Here is a 19,248-nt window from a genome sequence, read left to right as displayed (position 1 = left end):
AAAGCTGCTAAGAAGCGCTGCATAAACCACGTGATCCCCGCACGCCGGCGAGTCAGTTACACTGGAAACGTAGGAAGTTTGATTGACAACCTAACAGCCAATAGAAAATGAGGTAGCCTGGTTATCTATTGGCTGATGTTTATCTGGCCTCACTATGTCCACAGTTGATAGATTTTCACTCTTTTTTTTTTTTTTTGGTCATCATAATTACAAGGCTGCTGCATCTCTGTAATTGTGTTTTAAAGTTTCACTGACAATTTGAAACTAAAAAAAAAAAAATCCTCCGTACAACCTTGAAATGATCCTGTACCTGATTTTTCCTCGTGTGTCTGAGTAAAATTTGATTTGCCCCAGTTCAGATATACTCCACAATCTGAAATATTTCACCCCGAAATTTGAACCCTCCAGTTTTTGCCGGGCAGGTTCTTCTCACTGACCCTCTCAAGTCGTATTTGGAGACTCTGTTTTGTCGTTCTGCCGCCGTTTTTCCGCTCCGTTGGTTCACGCCCGCTGTGACGTCCGCACTTCCTTCTCCAGTTTGATGTTCTTCGTGGGTGATACTCATAGGCTTAAGCAGCATCGCATTGTCGTTCTGGTCCAAATGTCCAAATTTAGTCCTGGTTTGGTTTTATCCATGGAAGGGACCCACAGCCTGGTTTAGTCCTGGTTTAGTCCTGGTTTAGTCATGACATTTACAGCCATGTCAATTTTTTTCGTGTTTTTAAGACGGTAAAAATCAGGTACAGCTCCTTTAAATGCACAGTGAGCTTTCAGCCTGAACCCTGAACCCTGACCTCTGACCTCTGACCTCTGACCTCTGCTCTCTGCTCCTCAGCTCAGTGAGTCTGTGGAGGTCCTGGTGGAGAACATCAACGACAACCCCCCAAACTTCGACCGAACTCACTACGTCCTGGAGGTGAACGAGGTCAGAGCACGATTTAATTTCACCTCTGAGATTTGAAGCAGAGACGCACCAATACAACCTTCTGATGTCGACACCAAATGAATTAAAATGAATTAATCATTGCATTTATATAGCGCCTTTCAAGATCCCCAAAGCTCTTTACAGTTCATTATTCATTCACTCAACACTGGTGGTAAACTGCTACTGTAGCCACAGCTGCCTTGGGGCAGACTGACAGAAGCGAGGCTGCCAATCTGCGCCATCGGCCCCTCCGACCACCATCACTCACACACACCACTGTGGCTCATAGAATTCCCAATGTCTCCCATTCAAACACCAACCAGACCCGACCCTGCTGAGCTTCTGAGATCTGACAGGATCAGGCTTTGACCGGCCGGTGTGGCCAAATTAACCATATTTTTTTCTTGTGAATCAATAAAGTTTGTCAAAGCCAAAGATACTTCACTCTGAGATCAGTGATCAAAAGATAAAAAAAAAAAAGTTCCACAGTGCAGTGACGTTAGATTTGTTTGTTTGCAGTTGTCTCCGGTGAACTCCAGCGTGGGTCTGATCGAAGCCACAGACGTCGACTCTGAGCCGCTGTACTATCGCCTGGAGCCGGCCTCAGTAAAGACACACTCTGGAACATTCACCTTCTACACTCTGATGATGCCATAACTCATAATCACTCAGGAGTCGAGCGCAGGGGCCTGTTGATGTTTCACTGTTGTGTCGCGCTGGACGTGTATCATTATGGTGGAATTTTCAGCAGTTACCATGGCGACACACACGCACGCAATCATCATTCGTTCATAAATTTTTCAATATAAAACCAAAAATAAGAAAATGAATAAATAACTATTTTCTTCATAATTTGTCTCCAAAACCAAAATGAATAAACAGATAACGATTCGTTTTTTTTCAGTTTTGTGTTTAAATGAAAAATGGAAAAAACGAATAACGGCTGTTTCCCGTTTAAGTGACTTAAACTGCGATGCTGAACTGAACTAGGACTAAACCAGAACTAAACCAGGACTGAACCAGGACTGAACCAGGACTGAACCAGGACTGAACTAGGACTGAGTGTTGGGCGGGCCCGGAGGTGCGCCCGCTTAGAATGTCAGGTAATCAGGACTGAGACCAGGACTAAACCAGGACTAAACCAGGACTGAGACCGGGACTGAGACCGAGCTCAGGACTGAAACCAGGACCAAGACCAGGACTGAGACCGGGATTAAGACCAGGACCAAACTGGGAACAGACAGGGATTTAAGACTGGGACTGAGACCGGGACTGAGACTGGTTTAGTCCTGGTTCAGTCCCGGTTCGGTTTAGTCCTGGTTAGGCCTGGTTCAATCCTGGATCATTCCTGGTTCAGTTCGGCATCTCAGTTTAAGTCACGTAAACGGTCGTTATCAGTTTTTTCCATTTTTCATTTAAACACAAAATCGAAAACTGAAAAAATGAATCATTATCTGTTTTTTCATTTTGGTTTTGGAGACAAATAACGAAGAAAATAGTTGTTTTGTTTTTTTTTTTCATTTCCTTATTTTTGGTTTTATTTTGAAAAACGAATGAACAAACGATACACGGACTGCAAACGTTGTTAAAACGTTTTTAAAAGTTTGTAATGTTGCTTGAATGAAGAAAATGACACTTATTCCAATTACAGGCAGTTTTAATGTTATATAAAAACAACGGGCACAGGCAGAGACGAGAAAAGTTCTGCAGTGCGGCTTTAATCGCGGCTTCTGTCTGTTTGTGGCAGGATAAGTATTTCCGTCTGGAAAACGCGACCAGCCCGAAGATCGTGGTGAAAAGCATCATCGACTACGACACGATTCAGAAGATCTCACTGGTCCTACACGTGCAGGTACGGGAGGGCATCTGACACAAAACAATACAGGAGTCTGACACACTGGGAGGGCATCTGATACATGGGGATAAAGTAGTCTGGGAGGGCATCTGGCATCTCGTCTGCGTCGCTTTCCCTGCTGTCTCTGTGTCGGTTCGATGCGTAACTGCGCCATAAATTGTGGCTGTCCTGATTCATGAGCCGGTTTCACTTCGTAGAAACCTCGCAGCGTTAGGATTCGTTCACTCGATGGTAAGTAGGTGCTTTTTTTTTTTATTTAACCAATCGCTGCTATTTGGTCGCTACGAGGTTAACTGGTGTATTAAAGGTTGTATGGAGGATTTTTTTTAGTTTCAAATTGTGAGTGAAAGTTTAAAATACCATTACAGAGACGCAGCAGCCTTGTAATTATGATGACCAAAAAAAAAAGAAAGAAAATCTATCAACTGTGGACGTGTTGAGGCCAGATAAACATCAGCCAATAGAAAACGAGGCTCCCTCATTTTCTATTGGCTGTTAGGTTGTCAATCTAACTCCCTAGTATAACTGACTCGTCGGAGCGCGGGGATTACGTGGTTTACGCAGCGGTTCTTAGAGGCTTTTTCGAACTGTCGCTTCCTCGCATTTCGCACAAAGTTTGTCGCGACGGCGGACGAGAATCCACGACCGGTTCGCCGCAAAAGAAAGTCCGTTTTTGAGGTCGCTGAAAGAAGAAGAGAAGAGGAAAAGGAGCGAAGACAAACTGAGGTGATTCTTGGAGATCTCGTCCAGCGATGAATTACTTCTAGACAGGAAACTTCAACAGTAATTCTGAACGCGCACAAGGACTGTCGCTGTATTTCTCTTCCCTTAAAAAAATCCTCTATACAACCATCAAGGTAGACTTTAAAAAAAAAAATTGCAGTAAAAGGTTAATTTTTAATTAATGCTTAGGTAATTTGGGCCAATTCACCTGGAAACCAAGAAAAGCAAGAAAAATATGTCTGAGGGCCACATTTGGCCCACGGACCATAGTTTGGACATGCCTGGTCTAGTGTATTCCGATTCCTGACGTAGTCGCTGGAGAGAAATGGAATTGGGCTTTAGTAACTTCCAATTTAACTTAAAATTTAAAACTAAATGTGGGTTTTTTCTCTGCGTAAAAAAGTTTAACCGCAAATAAATTTCCTTATAAAATTCCTTTCTTGTCTCTCGTGAAGGTTAACACGGTATCTCAAGGAATCAATAACTTTCTTAATTACGCTTTATGTGATTAAAGCCTAAAACATACTATTGGTTTTGTTTTCAATCTCAATTAACATACTTCTGGCTTATTTTCTACGTGAAGCCTTTTAACACGGATTCGAGCTTTTGCTTTTTTCTTTTCCATGAAGCATAACATGCGATAATTAGTTTTCCATTACTTTTTAAATTGATCACACAAAAGTCCCGAAAGTAAACACAATTTCTAGTTTTTACATTTAGCCAATCTGACAGGAATTCTGAAACAACAAAGGTCGCTGTCATACCTTCTTTTGGGAACGCGTTCTTCGTGTCTTTACTTCCAGGATTTCGTGGGAGGCATCGTTTGCAGACATTACTCTGTCAAATCATCCGTCGGGGTCACCATTTTGTGGGTTTTTTCGGAAGGTTCAATGCGTGTCCTAAAAAGAAGCACAGGAGATGGAGAATCCGAGAGAACAGGCCACTTTATTTCGTCATTTTCCATTGAGAGAGATTCAAGTTGATTATCAAGTACAACTGTCACCCCGGAACGACGCCTCTCCCAACTCAAAATCGGGGGTAGCTTTATACTACATCTTGACAAAACATTAACTTGTTGATTTAGCATAAACAGCAAGAAAATGAACAATACTGCTGACCCAGTGCACCTTATCATGGGTGGGAACATGCCACGGGGACCACATGTCAGTTTTTCTGCTTCGTGGCATCTCAAAGTCCAGAAAAACATGTTCTTTATGACACTCCAAGTACAGAAAAAACATGTTATATAGACCTATAGATAATCATACGTGTTTTCCACCCTGTTGTCATTCCAAAGTCCATAATATTAGGTGAATTAGCATGACCAACACATAATATTTCCCACATAAATCTCTGATCTTTTTAATGGAAAATAGTCCTTAAAAAGTCTAACAGAACAGTGACGCCCTTAAGTAGGAGTCTGGGAGGGCATCTGACCTTTTTGTTTCTTTTCTCAGGACACGTTTAACGGCTCGGCGTCGAACAAACCGTTCTTCACGTCGGTGGCCACTCTGACGCTGAACATCCGGGACGTGGACAACAGGCCTCCCTGGTTCCAGCCGTGCGTCCGGACCTCGCTGGGCCTCAGCAAACTGTGCGTGAGCGGAGGCTACAGGGGCCGCGTCAACCTCACCGAGAAGGAGGTACTAAAGCTCCACCACGGAACATTCCACAGAGTCTGACAGAGTGACAGTGATATTTTATTCTTCACATCGTAAAGTGAAAAGTCATGAGTTGTATCTGTTTTCATGTGGCGCTGTCTGGATCTTCAGGAGGGGCCTCTGGTTCTGGAGCCTGGTCCGGTGTTCGCCAAAGACGGAGACCGAAACCGCAGCGAGCAAATCAGCTACAAGATCCTCAAAGGTACGATTAAAGATCAGGTGTTTGACTTCTGTTGGGAGATGAACTGTAACGCGTCACATATTTACCTTTTTATTGTTTTGAAAATGTTATATTCACTGAAACATCGTGTTAACAGAAGTTTTGAATCTGTGTATCATTCGTTCATTCGTTTTTCAATAGAAAAAACTATAATAAGAAAACGAAAAAACAACTATTTTCTTCATTATTTGTCTCCAAAACCAAAATGAAAAGACAGACCACGATTAGTTTTATCAGTTTTCGATTTTGTGTTTAAATGAAAAATGGAAAAAACGGATAACGACCGTTTTCTGTTTACGTGACTTAAACTGCGATGCCGGACTGAAGCAGGACTAAACCAGGACTAAACCAGGACTAAACAGGTCTCAGTCCTGATCTTGTCCTGGTCTGGTCTCGGTCTCAGTCCAGGTTTGGTCCCGGTCTCGGTCCCGGTTTAGTCCCAGTTTAGTCCTGGTCTCAGTCCTGATCACCCAACAGTCTACGCGGGCCCGTCCCGACACTCCTGGTTCAGTTCCTGGTTCAGTTCGGTTCAGTCCTGGTTCAGTCCTGGTTCAGTCCTGGTTCAATCCTGGTTTAGTCCTGGTTCAGTCCTGGTGGTTCAGTCCTGGTTCAGTCCTGGTTCAGTCCTGGTTCAGTCCTGGTTTCAGTCCTGGTTCAGTCAGTCCTGGTTCAGTCCTGGTTTCAGTCCGGTTCAGTCCTGGTTCAGTCCTGGTTCACAGTCCTGGTTCAGTCCTGGTTCAGTCCTGGTTCAGTCCTGGTTCAGTCCTGGTTCAGTCCTGGTTTAGTCCTGGTTCAGTCCTGGTTCAGTCCTGGTTCAGTCCTGGTTCAGTCCTGGTTTAGTCCTGGTTCAGTCCTGGTTCAGTCCTGGTTCAGTCCTGGTTCAGTCCGGCATCACAGTTTAAGTCACGGAAACGGGAAATCTGTATCTGTTTTTTTCATTTTGGTTTTGGAGACAAATAATGAAAAAAAAAAAGTAGTTTTATTGTTTTCTTATTTTTGGTTTCATATTGACAAACAAATGAAGGAATGAGACACAGATTCCCTGTCCTAGTTTTAACCGATCTGATCCGTGCCAATAATATCTGCTTAAATCTGCTTAAAAACGACTAAAACACAAAGAAAATATGAATATACTGACTCACATGAATGAACTCTGCATAACGATTTTATTATTACCAACCACCAAAAACCAGTGTGTCCCAGTTTTTTATTTTAAAATCTGGTCACCCTAAATTTATACAGAGTTTTTCATGGTTTGTTGAACTTTCGCTATAGATCCATGTTCAGTCCAGTAGAGCAGATCATTGAGCGTTTTTGTCTGCACAGCTTCACTTTAATGTTCATCTGTTTCCCAGGAAACGAGGGGAACCTGTTCCAGATGGACGAGGACACGGGAAACATCACCATGACCAAAGCCGCAGACGTCCTGGGCCCCATCACCCTCACCGTCATCGTGAGTCCAAGTCTCTGCAGCTCTGAAAAAACATTCATGTTCGATCAAACTGTGAAGTCAGCAACGTTTCAGAGCATTTAGACGTCTGCCTCACAAACTGTGTTCAGGCCGGTCAGAACGGTGCTGGTGCTGGTTCCACTGGGAACCAAAGTTGTCACCAGTGAACGACCTGCGTTCAAACCATTTATGAACCCATGACGCGTCATCAACAGAGGGTGTGGATTTACCACCAAATAAAAACAAGGCAACGAAAACAGACGTCACAGGGAGGAAAATAACAATCATGGATCTGTTCATCGACACCAGCGAGTGTTTGTACTTATACAAGTCATTATTTATGTGCCAAACTGTGACACAACATCGATCTGCTGTGACGGAGGCAACAGCGACGCTCAATCCAAAAATATAACCTTATCAGGCCAACACAGACACATGCAAGACAAACGGGATCTAATACTTTTTGTTTCATATGTGATAGTTTCAAATGCTCTTTGTTTATTGTTATTATTGTTTATTTTACCGCGTGTGACCTGGATGAACGTGCTGACGTCTTCTGTGTCGTCACGGTTCACTTAGAAAAACCCAGTCTTATTTGGTTCCCGTTTTCGGTTGCCAAACGCTCTGATTTATAGTGTGTGCAGACGTGAGTTAGTTTAAGATTAGGTGCAGGAACTGGAACCGGCACAGTTCTGTGTCGGTCTGAAAACACCTACAGTGTCCAGTCCGTGTGGAGGTTCAGTGTCTCTGACACGGCCCTGCTCCTGTGCTCTTCACACACTTCAGACTAAAACAAAACGACTTGAGTAACAGCGTCAGACAGAGCAGTGCCTACAGTTAGCGGCTCCAGGTGTGAGTGTGCGTTGTTGTGGTTTCAGGCGTCGCAGGTGCAGAACAGAGACCAGTTCGCGGTGGCTCAGGTCGTGTTCGAGGTGATGAAGAAGAGCCGGAGTCCTCCTCGTTTTGAGAAGGAAAGATTTGAAGGATTCATCTACAGCAACTCTGTCCCCGAGAGTCTGGTCCTGAGGGACCGGAGCACCAACCGGCCCTTCAGGGTCAGGGCCCGCGACGAGGACTTCGCCACGGTAACGGGGGCAAGACCGATGTTAGACCGGGTTTAGACTGGGTTTAAACCGGGTTTGGATTGGGTTTTTATTACTATAGTCTTGATACAGTCCTAGTTTAGATTTGGTTTAGATCTGGTTCAGTCCTGGTTCAGTCCTAATTTAGACTTTGCTTAGTCTTGGTTTAGTCCTGGTTTAGTCCTTTTTTAGTCCTGGTTCAGTGCTGGTTCAGTCCTGGTTTAGTCCTGGTTTAGACCTGGTTCAGTCCTGGTTTAGACCTGGTTCAGTGCTGGTTCAGTGCTGGTTTAGTCCTGGTTTAGACCTGGTTCAGTCCTGGTTTAGTCCTGGTTTTGTTCTGTTCCAGGGCGTAAATCCTGATGTGAAGTACGAGGTTCAGTACAGCAGTTACGTGAACGTGACGTCAGACGGGTTTGTGATTCTGAAGCGAGTCGTCAAAACCGAGTCCTTCGCTCTGCAGGTCAGAAATCAATAAATAAACAAAAGATAATAAAAACATTTCTTCCGACTCAGATGTTTTTTTTGTTTTTTTTTCCTGGTCGTAGCTGCGGGCCGTGGACTCGAGCACCGGCGAGTTTGGGACGGCGGCGCTCTCGGTCCAGGTGATCCCGGCCGTGGCGATCCCGTCCCCGGCCAGCGGGGGGTATCGTCCCGGAGACATGGCTCTGCTCGGGCTGGTGATGGCCGCGCTCCTCGTGCTCTGCCTCATCATCATCGGGTTCCTCCTCTCCAGAGTCCTGAAGGGAGACGGAAAGATCTGCCAGGTCTGGACCCTGGACCGGGACTAGGACCCGGACTAGGACCGGGTTTGGGCTGGGTTCACACCAAGGATAAATCATGTTTAGAAAATGTTTAGATTGGATTTAGACTGGATTTAGATCAGGTTTAGAATGGCTTTAGCCCAGGTTTAGACCATTTTTAGACCAGGTTTAGACCAGGTTTAGACCAGATTTAGACCAGGTTTATTGTGCATTTAGACCAGGTTTAGACCACATTTAGACCAGGTTTGCGCTGGATTTAGATTGGGTTTAGACCAGGTTTACACTAGGTTTAGTCCAGGTTAAGACTTGGTTTAGACCATATTTCGACCAGGTTTATACTGGATTTAGAATGAGTTTAGATCAGGTTTACAGCAGGATTAGAACAGGTTTAGACTGGATTTACACTGGATATAGACCAGGTTTACACTGGATTTAGACCAGTTTTAGACCAAGTTTAGACCAGGTTTAAACCAGGCTTAGACCAGCTTTAGACCAGGTTTAGACCAGCTTTAGACCAGGTTTACACTGGATTTAGATCAGGTTTAGAATGGCTTTAGCCCAGGTTTAGACCATTTTTAGACCAGGTTTAGACCAGATTTAGACCAGGTTTATAGTGCATTTAGACCAGGTTTAGACCACATTTAGACCAGGTTTGCGCTGGATTAAGATTGGGTTTAGACCAGGTTTACACTAGGTTTAGTCCAGGTTAAGACTTGGTTTAGACCATATTTCAACCAGGTTTAGACCAGCTTTAGACCAGGTTTACACTGGATTTAGACCAGGATTAGACTGGGTTTAGATCAGGATTTGACCAAATTTAGACCAAGTTTAGGCCAGATTTAGACAAAGTTTAGACAAGGTTTACACTGGATATAGACCAGGATTAGACTGGATTTAGATTGGATTTAGACCAGGTTTAGACCAGGTTTAGACCAGCTTTAGACCAGGCTTAGACCAGGCTTAGACCAGCTTTAGACCAGGTTTACACTGGATTTAGACCAGGATTAGACAAGGTTTAGACCAGGTTTAGACCATCTTTAGACCAGGTTTACACTGGATTTAGACCAGGATTAGACTGGATTTAGATTGGATTTAGACCAGGTTTAGACCAGGTTTAGACCATCTTTAGACCAGGCTTAGACCAGGCTTAGACCAGGCTTAGACCAGGTTTAGACCAGGCTTAGACCAGCCTTGGACCAGCCTTAGACCAGGTTTAGACCAGGTTTAGACCAGGTTTAGACCAGGCTTAGACCAGGTTTAGACCAGGTTTAGACCAGGCTTAGACCAGTTTTAGACCAGGTTTACACTGGGTTTAGACCAGGATTAGATTGGGTTTAGACCAGGTTTAGACCAAGTTTAGACCAGGTTTAGACTAGGTTTACACTGGATTTAGACCAGGTTTAGACCAGGTTTAGACCAGGTTTAGACCATCTTTAGACCAGATTTAGACCAGGTTTAGACTAGGTTTACACTGGATTTAGACCAGGTTTAGACCAGGTTTAGACTGGATTTAGACCTGAATTAGACCTTGTTTAGTCTCCATTCTAAGTGTATGTTGTGTCTGTTGGTCCCTGTGCAGTGCTTGGGCCCCTGCTTCTCGGGCCCCCAGTCTCACTCACACAGAGACTCTCTGCAGTTCACCAACGACGGCTTCCAGACGGAGGCGGACTCCAGGGGGCGATGGGGAGCCATGTTCCCCAGAGGCCGAGTGCTTCCTCTGGGCAAACGCAGCTCCAAAACCTGCTCCTCCTGCGGAACCTTCTCCAACCACATCCACCGCACGAGCCCCATGAGCCGCCGCAGCCCCGAACTCAGGTCACCACGCAAACACACGACCGGAAAACACCGAACTCAGGTCACCACGCAAACACACGACCGGAAAACACCGAACTCAGGTCACCACACGCAAAAACACGACCGTAAAACACCGAACTCAGGTCACCACGCGAACACACGACCGGAAAACACCGAACTCAGGTCACCACGCAAACACACGACCGGAAAACACCGAACTCAGGTCACCACACGCAAAAACACGACCGGAAAACACCGAACTCAGGTCACCACGCAAACACACGACCGGAAAACACCGAACTCAGGTCACCACGCAAACACACGACCGGAAAACACCGAACTCAGGTCACCACGCAAACACACGACCGGAAAACACCGAACTCAGGTCACCACGCAAACACACGACCGGAAAACACCGAACTCAGGTCACCACACGCAAACACACGACCGTAAAACACCGAACTCAGGTCACCACGCAAACACACGACCGGAAAACACCGAACTCAGGTCACCACGCAAACACACGACCGGAAAACACCGAACTCAGGTCACCACACGCACAAACACGACCGTAAAACACCGAACTCAGGTCACCACGCAAACACACGACCGGAAAACACCGAACTCAGGTCACCACGCAAACACACGACCGGAAAACACCGAACTCAGGTCACCACGCAAACACACGACCGGAAAACACCGAACTCAGGTCACCACGCAAACACACGACCGGAAAACACCGAACTCAGGTCACACGCAAAACACACGACCGGAAAACACCGAACTCAGGTCACCACCACGCAAAAACACGACCGTAAAACACCGAACTCAGGTCACCACGCAAACACACGACCGTAAAACACCGAACTCAGGTCACCACGCAAACACACGACCGGAAAACACCGAACTCAGGTCACCACGCAAAACACACGACCGAAAACACCCAACTCAGGTCACACACGCAAAAACACACGACCGGAAAACACCGAACTCAGGTCACCACGCAAACACACACGACCGGAAAACACCGAACTCAGGTCACCACACGCAAACACACGACCGGAAAACACCCGAACTCAGGTCACACACGCAACAACACGAAAACACCGGAAAACACCGAACTCAGGTCACCACGCAAAACACACGACCGGAAAACACCGAACTCAGGTCACCACGCAAACACACGACGGAAAACACCGAACTCAGGTCACCACGCAAACACACGACCGTAAAACACCGAACTCAGGTCACCACACGCACAAACACGACCGTAAAACACCAAACTCAGGTCACCACGCAAACACACAACCGTAAAACACCGAACTCAGGTCACCACGCAAACACACGACCGTAAAACACCAAACTCAGGTCACCACACGCACAAACACGACCGTAAAACACCGAACTCAGGTCACCATGCAAACACACGACTGGAAAACACCGAACTCAGGTCACCACGCACAAATACAACCGTAAAACACCGAACTCAGGTCACCACGCAAACACACGACCGGAAAACACCAAACTCAGGTCACCACGCAAACACACGACCGGAAAACACCGAACTCAGGTCACCACACGCAAACACACGACCGTAAAACACCAAACTCAGGTCACCACGCACAAACACAACCATAAAACACCGAACTCAGGTCACCACACGCAAACACACGACCGTAAAACACCGAACTCAGGTCACCACGCAAACACACGACCGGAAAACACCGAACTCAGGTCACCACGCAAACACACGACCGGAAAACACCGAACTCAGGTCACCACACTAACACACGACCGGAAAACACCGAACTCAGGTCACCACACGCAAAAACACGACTGTAAAACACCGAACTCAGGTCACCACGCAAATACACGACCGTAAAACACCAAACTCAGGTCACCACGCAAACACACGACCGGAAAACACCAAACTCAGGTCACCACACAAACACACGACCGGAAAACACCAAACTCAGGTCACCACACGCACAAACACGGCCGTAAAACACCGAACTCAGGTCACCACGCGAACACACGACCGTAAAACACCGAACTCAGGTCACCACGCAAACACACGACCGTAAAACACCTAACTCAGGTCACCACGCAAACACACGACCATAAAACACCGAACTCAGGTCACCACGCAAACACACGACCGTAAAACACCAAACTCAGGTCACCACACGCAAAAACACGACCGTAAAACACCGAACTCAGGTCACCACGCAAACACACGACCGGAAAACACCGAACTCAGGTCACCACACGCAAAAACACGACCGGAAAACACCGAACTCAGGTCACCACGCAAAACACACGACCGGAAAACACCAAACTCAGGTCACCACGCAAACAACACGACCGGAAAACACCGAACTCAGGTCACCACGCAAACACACGACCGGAAAACACCAAACTCAGGTCACCACACGCAAAAACACGACCGTAAAACACCAAACTCAGGTCACCACGAGAACACACGACCGTAAAACACCAAACTCAGGTCACCACGCAAATACACGACCGTAAAACACCGAACTCAGGTCACCACTCAAACACACGACCGTAAAACACCTAACTCAGGTCACCACGCAAACACACGACCGTAAAACACCGAACTCAGGTCACCACGCAAACACACGACCGGAAAACACCGAACTCAGGTCACCACGCAAACACACGACCGTAAAACACCGAACTCAGGTCACCACACACAAAAACACGACCGGAAAACACCGAACTCAGGTCACCACGCAAACACACGACCGGAAAACACCGAACTCAGGTCACCACGCAAACACACGACCGGAAAACACCGAACTCAGGTCAACACGCAAACACACGACCGGAAAACACCGAACTCAGGTCACCACGCAAACACACGACCGGAAAACACCGAACTCAGGTCACCACGCAAACACACGACCGGAAAACACCGAACTCAGGTCACCACACACAAAAACACGACCGTAAAACACCGAACTCAGGTCACCACGCAAACACACGACCGGAAAACACCGAACTCAGGTCACCACGCAAACACACACGACCGGAAAACACCGAACTCAGGTCACCACGCAAACACACGACCGGAAAACACCGAACTCAGGTCACCACGCAAACACACGACAGGAAAACACCGAACTCAGGTCACCACGCAAACACACGACCGGAAAACACCAAACTCAGGTCACCACGCAAACACACGACCGTAAAACACCAAACTCAGGTCACCACACGCACAAACACGACCGTAAAACACCGAACTCAGGTCACCATGCAAACACACGACTGGAAAACACCGAACTCAGGTCACCACGCACAAATACAACCGTAAAACACCGAACTCAGGTCACCACGCAAACACACGACCGAAAACACCAAACTCAGGTCACCACGCAAACACACGACCGGAAAACACCGAACTCAGGTCACCACACGCAAACACACGACCGTAAAACACCAAACTCAGGTCACCACGCACAAACACGACCGTAAAACACCAAACTCAGGTCACCACACGCAAACACACGACCGTAAAACACCGAACTCAGGTCACCACACGCACAAACACGACCGGAAAACACCGAACTCAGGTCACCACGCAAACACACGACCGGAAAACACCGAACTCAGGTCACCACACTAACACACGACCGGAAAACACCGAACTCAGGTCACCACACGCAAAAACACGACTGTAAAACACCGAACTCAGGTCACCACGCAAATACACGACCGTAAAACACCGAACTCAGGTCACCACGCAAACACACGACCGGAAAACACCAAACTCAGGTCACCACGCAAACACACGACCGGAAAACACCGAACTCAGGTCACCACACGCACAAACACAACCGTAAACCACCGAACTCAGGTCACCACGCAAAACACACGACCGGAAAAACACCGAACTCAGGTCACCACGCAAACACACGACCGGAAAACACCGAACTCAGGTCACCACGCAAACACACGACCGGAAAACACCAAACTCAGGTCACCACACGCAAGCACACGACCGTAAAACACCAAATTCAGGTCACCACGCAAACACAACCGTAAAACACCAAACTCAGGTCACCACACGCAAACACGACCGTAAAACACTAAACTCAGGTCACCACATGCAAAAACACAAGCGTAAAACTTTTGACATCTGCTTCAGCCGACGTGCGACTCCGAACTTTTCTAACTACACGTCAGAAAAACGCAGACAGCAGGGAAAGCGACGCAGACAATAAGGGCTGTGATTGGTCGTTTCTACATCTGCTCTACGTACATTTCCATGGACCTCGATGCAGGTCCATAAATCAAAAACGAGCGACAAGGCGACAGCGGTAGAGTCGATGCCAAACTATAATTTGCCCTTAAGGAAAGACACTTTTTGCTCAAATACATGAAAAAAAAAATCAGGTACAGCTCCTTTAAAGGTTGTATAGAGGATTTTCCAAGGAAGGAGAAATCCAGCGACTGTTTGTCCTTTTTCAAATGTTGCGCCTGCGTGAAACCACCTCCCCTCCCCTACAGCTCCTACGTAGAAACACCTCCTCCCTCCTCCTCCTTACGCCACAAACAGGTTTGTTTACAGCCGGTGCTGCACATGACTTGTAAACAACTAACTACAGTGTTGGTTAGACAAGACGGAGAAGTGAGGAGCGGGGGGAGCGGGTGTGCGGACATTTCGTGCGCGGACGAGAAGTGAGAAGCAGGGAGAAGAGAGCGGAGCAGGAGAGAGAGGAGAGGGAGAGGAGAGGGGAGCGGTGCGTGGAGATTCCGTGAGGAGCAGGGAGAAGAGCGGAACGGGCAGAGAGAGGGGCGCAGAGATTCCGTGCGAATGAAGCTACTACTACAACACGCAGCAGCAAGCGGACTCTTTCTTTGCCTTGAAAATTACGTTTTCAGACATAGGATATCGCATTCGTGTCCTGAAAAACGTTTGTCTCGCTCTTGGAAATAAAGTACGTTTTCATAATAAGCAGAAGTTTCCTGTCCAGGAGTAATTTGTGGACCAGTGGTTCAGTCTTTAGACCCTGCGTCTGCTTCAGTCGCGCCATCGCTGGAATGAATCTTCAAGAATCACCTTAGTTTGGCTTCGCTGCTTTTCCCCTTGTCTTCTTCTTTCAGCGACCTCAAAAACGGACTTTGTTTTGGGGCGAACTGCTCGTAGATTCTTGTCGCCATTGCAACAAACTTTGTGCGAACTGCGAGGAAGATATAGGTCAAAAAAGCCGCTAAGAACTGTTGCGTTGGTGGAGTAAACAGCGTCTGTGCGTCTGTGGACTGTGTGACAGTCGTACATAAACCACGTACCGGCGGCGCAGGCAAGTCAGTTACACTAGAAACGTAGGGAGTTTGATTGACAGCCTGTCAGCTCACAGATAACGAGGCAGTGTCGTTATCTATTGGCAAATGTTTAGCCCCACCACGTCCAGAGTTGATGAATTTTTATTCTCTTTTTTTTGGTCATCATAATTACAAGGCTACTGCATCTATAATCTATCATTGACAACTTGAAACAAAAAAAAAACAAAAAAAAATCCTCCATACAACCTTTAAGTCTTCTTGAGTTGTTGACATTGTTGAACTTTGAACTGAATCCTACTTTTTAAACTAAAATCTTGAGTATAATCACAATATTTCTTTTCCTTGTGGCGTTTTTAGGAACGGCTCTGAGTCTGTCCTGACGCGTCCCAAGAGGAAGGAGGGACAGAAGTCGGTTTGGTTCAAAGAGAGCGAGAACTCCTCAGAGATCGAAGTGGAGATCATCCCCGACACCGCCATCCTGGACGACGGCGAGGAGACGCAGGAGGAGGAGGAGCCCAAACAGGAAGAGGAGGCGGTGCGCGACCCCAAAGCCCCGATGAGAGACGAGAGCCCGGACACAGAGACAAACCCCGAGAACACAGACAAGAAGGCGGAGGAGTAGAGCTGCTGCCCAAGAGACTTTTACTTCACAAATAACCTTAAAGCTAAATTAACTTTTTGATATTCTGTCCGAGTTGGTGGTTCAATGCCAGACACGTTCCCCTTATCCACAAAGTGCTCCTCCGGGTTTTTAAAGTGCCTACAACAGACTGGTTACTTCACTGACCAGGCTCAAAGTCTTAAAGAGGGGGTATCATCCAGAAAAAAAACTGCCTGAAGAGGTCTAAAGGTCAGTTCAATTCGGAGCGTCAACGGGTCCAGTTTACACGTAAAGTCTACGGGAACGTGCATCTGAGGAGTCCTTCGGGGGGTTTTTTTCCGCTTCAACCAGGGGCGTAGTCAGTGAGGTTCGCGGGAGTTCGCCGTCCACCCTCTTCTCCCGACGTGAGATATAAAAAATAACAAATACAAAAAAAATTTACAACTTAAATGTTAAACCGGAGCAACTGGCAACGATGAAAACAAACTGCATAGGCTCATGAGGGAACCAGGACTAAAACAGGTCTAAACCAGAACTAAACCAGGTCTAAATCAGAACTAAACCAGAACTAAAGTACAAGATTAGTAATGGTAGTAATGGTTTAATCCTGGTGTAGTCCTGGTTCAGTCCTGGGTTAGTCCTGGTTTAGTCCTGGTTTAGACCGGCTTAGACCTGATTCAGTCTTGGTTCAGTCCTGGTTCAGTCCTGGTTCAGACCTGGTTCAGTCCTGGTTCGGTCCTGGTTTAGTCTTGGTTTCGTCCTGGTCTAGACTTGGCTTAGACCTGGTTCAGTCCTAGTTTAATGCTGGTTTAGTCCTGTTTTAGTCCTGGTTCAGTCCTGGTTTCAGTCCTGGTTCAGTCTTGGTTTCGTCCTGGTTTAGTCCTGGTTCAGTCTGATTCAGTCCTGGTTTAGTCCTGGTTCAGTCATGAATCCCGTACCCCCACTTAAAAAAAATCCCCACTGCACCACTGGCATCAACTAATCAAGGACGACTCTCCCGAGATCCGAGAACCAGGGCCAGGAGCCACGAACATGAGTGGAATATAAATATAAACATGCTGCAACTGCCGAGCCGGTCGCCAGGACTAAACCAGGACTAAACCAGGACTAAACCAGGACTAAACCAGGACTAAACCAGTGTCATTAGCAGAGTATAAATATATTCACGCCACAACCGTCGAGCCAATCTCCCTCCGCTGATGTGTTTTATGTAATAGAAACACTAAAGTCTCTCTCAGCCTGGTCCATCGTTCCTGGAAAAGTCCGTCACATGTTTCCACGGCAACGGACGCCCTGCCTGGTCAATGCGTCAAGTATTTTTCTCCCGTTCGTCCACGGCGTCCAAGAAGCTCGTCGGGGGCGTCTAAACTCAAATGAAAAGGCTCCGACTAGAGGCGTCCGGCGCGTTTTTTTGACGCTCCGATCTGAACGAACCTTTAGACCCAAGTCTGTACGAGGCTCCGCCCACAAGCCTGCGTCATGTCCCCCATTCGCTCACACGACAAATCTATATAAATACACAAAAACATGACTCAAAACTGAACACGGCAACTCGACAAACCTGACGTGATGTGCGGTAGTTTCATATTGTGTTGTGATAGCGCTCTGAAGGGGGAGCGACTTAGCACGGAGAGCGAAGTCAGGGGAGACTCGGAGCACGTTCTGTGTCGGCGGTTAATTCCCCGTAGAAGTCAGATACCCCCTCTTTAATGTGACTGAAAGCGTTTCAGATCACGCGACGACCTCAAACAACTCGACGTTTGACGATTAAAGAACAAAGAATGTTACGAACAGTTTTACGCTTTTAACACACGTCCCTCGATCTTCACCGCTTCATCCTCGCCGCGCTGCTAATCATCCACTTTAAAGACGATGAACTAAATCCACTCTCTTCCACGACTTAACTGTGTAGATTGTGTTTTAACAGCTTTATCTTCTGTCATTCAGCATTTTTGGCAACTTTTCTACTCAAAAACAGTCAAAAAGAGTTTGGAAAATGCAGAATTTTCCAGTAGCTGGTGACATCACACACGACTGCCCTGATTACAGCCGGGTGTACCTCCAGACCCCTCCTCCTCCTCTCACTCTCCCGTTTAAGGCCAGTTCATACTTCAGAAGATCATTGAACTTTGTTGTTGTTCTTGAGGTGATAAGAACAAGAAAAAAGTTTGTTTAGGCTCTGACATTTCATACTTCAAAAGATGTTCTGCTGAGGAAGTGTCCCGCCCCCTCGCTCTGCCCCGCCCCCTCGCTCTGCCCCGCCCCTCGTTCTGTCCCGCCCCCTGCTCCCCGCCCCCTCGTTCTGTCCCGCCTCCGCCCTCGTTCTGCCCGCCCCCTCGCTCTGCCCCGCCCCCTCTCGCCCCTCTGCCCGCCCCCTCTGCCCCGCCCCTCGCTCTGCCCCACCCCCTCGCTCTTATTAGCTCAGTATTAAAGGGAGAATTCGGAATTTTGGACATAGGACCTCATTTCCCAGTGAGCCGGAGTGTTGGTAGTCAGGCTGGCGCCACCTAGTGCCTCCACTCAGTTTCATTTCTCTCCAGAGACTTGGTCAGGAATCAGAATAGACTAGACCAGGAGTGTCCAAACTTTTTTCATCAAGAGCCACAAATCTAAACACAGATGAAGCAGAGGGCGATCGACGGCCATAGACTGGAGCTCAATACAGTGAATAATTGAAATACATATGTAACACATTAGAATGAGACATCAGTCCTTTATTTATGCTAAGAACCTCAAAACCACACACTAAATATTAATTGTTTATCGAGGTAGATTTTCAAAAAACTTGTAATAAAAAGTTAATTTTTAATTGATGCAAGGTCATTTGGGCCAACTCTCCTGGAAGCCTGAGGGCCAAGAAAAA

General features: G+C 47.0%; 1 protein-coding gene across 1 annotated transcript in view; it reads left to right on the top strand.

The window, feature by feature from the left end:
- LOC129409171 (cadherin-related family member 5-like) overlaps positions 1–18,624 on the top strand; it is a 26,242-nt gene extending 7,618 nt beyond the window's left edge. The window contains exons 4-14 of the mRNA XM_055154366.1: positions 836–925; positions 1,445–1,531; positions 2,673–2,777; positions 4,961–5,146; positions 5,276–5,366; positions 6,740–6,837; positions 7,713–7,919; positions 8,263–8,376; positions 8,462–8,680; positions 10,257–10,492; positions 16,142–18,624. Coding sequence (XP_055010341.1) covers positions 836–925; positions 1,445–1,531; positions 2,673–2,777; positions 4,961–5,146; positions 5,276–5,366; positions 6,740–6,837; positions 7,713–7,919; positions 8,263–8,376; positions 8,462–8,680; positions 10,257–10,492; positions 16,142–16,406 — 1,698 coding nt within the window. The 3' untranslated portion in view covers positions 16,407–18,624. The remainder of the gene's footprint in view (positions 1–835; positions 926–1,444; positions 1,532–2,672; positions 2,778–4,960; positions 5,147–5,275; positions 5,367–6,739; positions 6,838–7,712; positions 7,920–8,262; positions 8,377–8,461; positions 8,681–10,256; positions 10,493–16,141) is intronic.
- Positions 18,625–19,248: the final 624 nt, after the last annotated feature.

Source organism: Boleophthalmus pectinirostris, unplaced genomic scaffold (assembly GCF_026225935.1).
Source record: "Boleophthalmus pectinirostris isolate CB_2022bp ecotype Guang Dong unplaced genomic scaffold, ASM2622593v1 HiC_scaffold_19, whole genome shotgun sequence".
Taxonomy (NCBI): Eukaryota; Metazoa; Chordata; class Actinopteri; order Gobiiformes; family Gobiidae; genus Boleophthalmus; species Boleophthalmus pectinirostris.
Note: the sequence above shows the minus strand (reverse complement) of the source record. Positions and strands in the feature narration are given on the sequence as shown.